The 6,114-nt window shown below is 54.9% G+C and overlaps 1 protein-coding gene across 1 annotated transcript in view; it reads right to left on the bottom strand.

Annotated features, from left to right (window-relative positions):
• The window catches only part of Slc27a5 (solute carrier family 27 (fatty acid transporter), member 5), a 7,664-nt gene continuing 1,550 nt past the window's right edge, over window positions 1-6,114 (bottom strand). Inside the window, exons 2-10 of the mRNA XM_013027768.1 lie at window positions 5,550-5,759; window positions 5,012-5,170; window positions 2,673-2,797; window positions 1,669-1,863; window positions 1,444-1,534; window positions 946-1,144; window positions 702-799; window positions 408-538; window positions 1-314 (exon numbers count right to left, since the gene is read on the bottom strand). Of these exons, the coding sequence (XP_012883222.1) occupies window positions 138-314; window positions 408-538; window positions 702-799; window positions 946-1,144; window positions 1,444-1,534; window positions 1,669-1,863; window positions 2,673-2,797; window positions 5,012-5,170; window positions 5,550-5,759 (1,385 nt within the window). The 3' untranslated portion in view covers window positions 1-137. The remainder of the gene's footprint in view (window positions 315-407; window positions 539-701; window positions 800-945; window positions 1,145-1,443; window positions 1,535-1,668; window positions 1,864-2,672; window positions 2,798-5,011; window positions 5,171-5,549; window positions 5,760-6,114) is intronic.

The raw sequence follows: 6,114 nt of genomic DNA, 5'->3' as shown, positions 1-6,114 counted from the left end.
TTCTATGTATACATTGTTTATTTTCACTGTTCTGGGACCCTTATGCATTCGGGCTCAGAACTTGGCACAGGAATGGGGTGGAAGTGATCCTGGGGTGTTAGCCTCAGCTCCGTTGGATGTCTTGTGGGCTAGCCAGGTCAAAGCTTCCACAAACCCTGACACACAGCCTGGTACGTGTCTGCTGTCAGGGGCCGGAAGGCCTGGGCTTTGTTGTCCAGTATGAACAGGGGATCAGTGACGACCCCTACATCGAAGCCCTCACGCACCAGACGGGACTTCACCAGTTTGAATGTGCTTGTGATTTCCAGGGCATCCTGCGGAGCGATGGTTGTCATTCCCTGCCTGTGACACCCACCGCTGTCCCATTGCAGGACCCCTCACCGGCCACTGTGGCCCCCCCAACTCACCTGGATGCGGACGAAGTGGGGAGTGGCGTAGGCAGGGAGGCAGGTGCGGACGTGCTGGTAGAGCCTCTGCCCATCGAAAGCCTGACCGGGGGTCAGCTGCACGGCAGCCATGCCCACTTTACCCTCACAGCCTGGGAAGCACAGTGGTCACTCTCGAAGGACTCACCTCGCGAGGCCAAGGTGGGCCCTCTAGCCTGCCCAGACCCTAAACTTCCCCGCGCCCCAGTAGTTCATCGATCTGCAGAATCGGTAACAGGACTTCCTCCACCCACACAGCTGCCCGAGGTTCCGCACCTGGCACAGACACGCCGTAGACATTCACTTCCCGCAAGAAGTCCACGCGGGACAGTACGGCCTCCACCTCCCGCGTGGACACATTCTCACCCTTCCATCTACAGGGCAGAAGCCAGAGGTAGGCCCCGCCCCGGGATCTCACCCACGCGGCAAGCCCCGCCCGCGCGCCGGAAGCCCCGCCCACGAGCGCAGGCCCCTTCCCACTCTGGAGGTCCCGCCCATCCGGGAAGTCCCGCCCCAGGACCTGAAGGTGTCCCCCAGGCGGTCGCGCCAGTACAGGAAGCCCTCACGGTCCGCAGCTAGCACGTCCCCGGTGTTGTAGTAGACGTCGCCCGCGCGCCGCACGTTCCGCACCAGTTTCCGCTCCGACTGCTCCCGGGGACCGCGGTAGCCCAGGAAGGGGCTGTGGTCCAGCACCCGGGTCAACAGGAGGCCGGCCTCCCCTGGAGGTAGCGGTGGTACCAGCGGACCGAGAGACCGGACCCCGCCCGCCCTCCGCCCCAGGGTCCCGGCGGGAAGAGGGACAGGGCGAAGGCTCGGGACGCAGGGTGCGACCTCCGCTGGAGGCCGGCGAGAGCCGCTCGGAGGACGGAGGCACGGCGATGGGGGACACGGAGCCCAGGGTTGGACAGGCCCAGAGGCCAGTAAAGGAGTGGGGTCTGTGGGGGCCGGGCCGGCCAGCCACGTAGACCGCGTGTCCAGCTCCCCCCTCCCCCGCGTCCTGAGGACACGCCGCCCTCACCTGGACCCACAGGGATGCAGAAGCCCCTTGTGTCCCGCAGCGGCTCGGCCTTCTCCGTGTCAAACCGCACGAGCACCATAGGAGACAGCATCTATGCAGAAGGCGGGGGCGTGGGCCAGGCCGGGGACTACACGGAGACGGGGGCGTGGGCCGAGCACGGGGGACCGCGCGGGCCAGGGGCTGCGCTGGGCCGTGGCTCCTGCCACACCAGCGCCTCTCACTTACCTGAAGGAGGCAGCTCGTCTTGCCCACCGCCCCGCAGCGCCCTGGGTAGTTGATTAGGCCTATGTTGCCCTCTGTGGAGCCATATAATTCCCAGATCCGAACGGGACCAAAACGCTGCTGGAAGGCTTCCCACACGTCCTTCTGGAGCCCGTTGCCCATTGCCATTCGGACTGTATGCATCCTGTCTTCTGGCCGCTGCAGGAATGTCCAAAAGAGGGTGAGGAGAAGAAAGTGCCTTGGGGAAGCCGGGCGCTGGTGGCTCACGCCTGTAATCCTAGCTACTCAGGAGGCTGAGATCTGAGGATCGCGGTTCAAAGCCAGCCCGGGCAGGAGAGACCATGAGACTCCTCTCTCCAATAAACCACCAGAAAACCGGAAGTGGCGCTGTAGCGCAAGTGGTAGAGCGCTCCCCTTGAGCTGAAGAGCTGAGGGACAGCACCCAGGCCCAGAGTTCAAGCCCCACAACCGACAAAAAAAAAAAAAAAAAAAGTGCCTTGGGGTCATGCCCCTTACCTAGAGGCGGGGGTAGCTCTTGGGAGCTTTACCTTGGTAGTTGTACAAGAGGTGATGGGAAACTTACATCTGAGGACCTACCTGTGGTTCTTTTTTTTTTTTTTCTTTTCTTTTCTTTTTTTGCCAATCCTGGGGCTTGAACTCAGGGCCTGGCGCTGTCCCCGAGTTGCTTTTTGCTCAAGGCTAGCACTCTACCACTTTGAGCCACAGCTCTACTTCTGATTTTCTGGTGGTTAATTGGAGATGAGCGTCTCAGTCCTGGGCTGGGAAGGTGGCTCAGCAGTAGAATGCTCACCTAGCCTGCATGAAGCCCTGAGTTCGATTCCTCAGTACCACATACACAGAAAAGGCTGGAAGTGGCACTGTGGCTCAAGTGGAAGAGCACTAACCTTGAGCTGAGGAGCTGAGGTACAGCACCCAGGCCCTGAGTTCAAGCCCCATAACTGACCAAAAAAAAAAAAAAAGCAAAAAATCTCATTTTAGAGCCTCACCTGGGGAACATTGCATAGGTACCGCAGGACCTCACCCACATACAGAACCACAGTCACGCCTTGCTGCCGACAGTCATCCCAGAAGCAGGAGGCCGAGAACTTGGGGACCAGGACACAGGTGGCTCCTGGGAAGGGGAGTAGTAGTTATGCTTCAGGTTTCTGTGAGAATCTGGTTACCTGATTGTGATTCTTAGAACGCAAGACAATGCTAAGGTGATGTTTGTTTGTTTTTATTGGTTAGTCATGAGACTTGAACTCAGGTTCTGGGCAGTGTCCCTGAGCTTTTCAGCTCAAGGCTAGCGCTCTACCACTAGGAGCCACAGCAGTACTTCTGGTTTTCTGGTGGTTAATTGGAGATGAGTCTCACAAAGGCTGGCTTTGAACCACAATCCTCAGATCTCAGCCTCCTGTGTAGCTAGGATTACAGGCAGGAGCCACTGGTGCCCGCCTAGTAGTAATTTTATTCACTCAGAAGGGCAGTCTTCTCTCCTGATGCCTTGCGTTTCTCTGCATCTGGCTTACCATTCCTGCACCCAAAGGAGAAACAAACTGTTCATGTGCTTGAACAAACATTTGTTTTCCTTGAGAAAATATTTTTATCCTGAAGGTAACATAATTCTCTCTCTGAAAATGAACCCCAGGGGGCTGGGAAGGTGGCTCAGTGGTAAAGCGCTTGCCTTGCATGCATGAGGCCCTGAGTTTGATTCCTCAGCACCACATAAGCAAAAAGAAAAAAGCTGGAAATGGCGCTGTGGCTCAAGTGGTAGAGTGCTAGCCTTGAGCTGAAGAGCTGAGGGACAGTGCCCAGGCCCAGAGTTCAGGCCCCATGACTGAACCCCCCTCCCAAAAAAAATGAACTCCAGTTCCTCAAAAGTGAGTTTCGTGTCTAACCCCAAACCTCAGCATCACAAGAGATCTCCAAGAAGCAGGTGGCTCATGCCTGTAATCCTAGCTATTCAACTGGCTGAGATTTGAGGTTTGTGGTTCAAGGCCAGCTTGTCCAGGAAAGTCTGTGTGACTCTTATCTCCACTAAAACTACTAAAAAAAAAAAAGGTGGATCTGTGGCTCAATTGTTAGAGTGCTGTCCTTGAGCAAAAGAAGCTCAGAGACAGAGCCACGGCCCTGAGTTCAAGCCCCGGGACTTGCAAAAAAAAATGTATGCAATGTCTAGGATTTACTATAAAATAAATCAGAAAAGAAATGAGGTATATACAAGAAAACTGCTAATACTCAGCAGTATTGGCAGTTCACACCTGTAATCATAGCTAGTCAGGAGGCTGAGATTTGAGAATCTTGGTTCAGAGGCTGCTCAGGCAGACAAATCTGAAGGATTAATCTCCAATTAACCAGAAAAAAACTGCAACTGAAGGCATGGCTCAAGTGGTAGAGTGATAACCATGGGCAAAAAAGCAGAGCAAGAGCATGAGGCCTTGAGTTCAAGTACCAACACACATACACCAGCAGAATGTGGGATGGAGTGCTGGGTAAGAATTCCTCACTGACTTCTCTGGCTGGGATCTCCATCACCTTCTGCTCTTTGGATGCCCATCTCTCCTATCAGCTCTCCTCACTTCCCAAGGCACAGCCATCAGGGACCATCTTGGTGTCTGGGCCTCTGTCTGTGTGCCATGGAGCTTCTTGCCATGTGTTCTTTACCAGAAGAAGCCAGAATATGGGTCGGGTATTTCATTATTTTACCTTATAAGCAGTGCTGAGGTTTCACTGCAGGTCCTTGTGCAGGCTTTCTACCATTTGAGTCATGCTGCCAGCCCTTTTTCTTTTTTTTTTTTTTTTGCAGGTCCTGGGACTTGAACTCAGGGCCTGGGCACTGTCCCTGAGCCTCTCTGTGCTCAAGGCCAGCGCTCTACCACTTCAGCCACAGTACCACTTCTGGCTTTTTCTGTTTGTGTACTGAGTGAGGAATTGAACTTAAGAGCTTTATGCATACTAGGTAGGCCAGTCCTCTACCACTGAGCCACACCCCCAGCCCTCCTCTTGTCCTTTGTCTCCTGAGTAGCTTGGATTACAGGGCTAAATCACCCTAATTGGCGCACCAATGTCATCATCCTGACTGACTCACCCTGACATCCAACTCTAGTGGTTCTACGAATTGGAGGGATCATGGGCTAGGAAGGTGGCTCAGTGGGAGAGTGCTTGCCTTGCATGGATGAGGCCCTGGGTTCGATTCCTCAGCACCACATAAGCAAAAAAGAAAAAAAAAACAGAAGTGGCACTGTGGCTCATGTGGTATGGCACTAGCCTTGAGCTGAAGAGAGGAGAGTTCAGCTCCCACGACCCGACCAAAAAAAAAAAGAATTGGAAGGATCCGGAGACTTACCGAGTTCTAAGCAACCAAGAAGTCCGACAATAAGCCCCATCGAGTGGTACAGAGGCAGAACATTGTAGACTACGTCGTCCCTTGTGGTCCCACAGAAGGATATCAGTGTGCTCATCTGCAGTGCCCGCTCATGAGAGATGATGGCTGGTTTGGGGAGCCCTGGGAGGAAAGGAGCAGAAAGGTGGGAGGGGACCAATCCAGTGGACCCTCCACATTGGGTCTTCCTGGGCTTAAGGTTCAGGGGGAGCAGGGAGGGGAGAGGGTGGTGAGAGTGGGAACTTGCAGGTGGCCTCTGAGGCTGAACTGCAGCCGAGGATAACTGGACAAGGCCAAAGATCAGCGAGGGCCTCAGTGCCAAGTACTAGACAGACGCCACAGTCTAGTACTAACCACATAAATTATAGTTGGGACTGGAGTTAAGGTCAGAAGCTCATATCCAGTGTCAGGGTTGGCATCAGAGGACAAATTCCAGGCGTGGGGCTGTGTGATCAGGTCAGGGTAGCTCTGGGGGCTGGGGCCAGGCCGCTGGCACCCTTACCCGTGGTCCCTGAGGTATAGATGAATAGGGCAGGGCTTCGCCATGTGACTTCCTTACGCAAGTGGGCAGGCACTGGGTCAGAGGGTGCAGCATCCAAGGCCGCTCCCAGAGCCCCAACACCCAGTGTTGGGGTCCTGTGGCTGATGTAGAAACAGCGGATGTTTTGGGCTCGAAGCTCAGGAAGGACCTCCTCAAGGTTCTCCTGGAGGTCTAGAGGGATGGTTAGAGGAGAAGCAGAGGTGAAGCTTTCCTGTGAGGCCAAGAGGAGGACTGGAGACAGAATAGCAGCAGCCAACAGAGAAAAGCTTTCTTATTCTTTGGTAAAGAGTCGTGTAAGCCGGGCGCTGGTGGCTCACGCCTATAATCCTAGTTACTCAGGAGGCTGAGATCTGAGGATTGCCATTCAGAGCCAGCCCGGGCAAGAGAGACCATGAGACTCTTATCTCCAATAAACCCCCAGAAAACCGGAAGTGGCACTGTAGCTCAAGTGGTAGAGTGCTCGCCTTGAGCTGAAGAGCTGAGGGACAGCGCCCAGGCCCAGAGTTCAAGCCCCACGACCGACAAA

The sequence above is a fragment of the Dipodomys ordii genome, unplaced genomic scaffold (genome assembly GCF_000151885.1).
Source record: "Dipodomys ordii isolate 6190 unplaced genomic scaffold, Dord_2.0 Scaffold105, whole genome shotgun sequence".
Lineage (NCBI taxonomy): Eukaryota > Metazoa > Chordata > Mammalia > Rodentia > Heteromyidae > Dipodomys > Dipodomys ordii.
The sequence above is the reverse complement of the archived record's forward strand: the minus strand, read 5'-3'. Positions and strand labels throughout refer to the sequence as shown.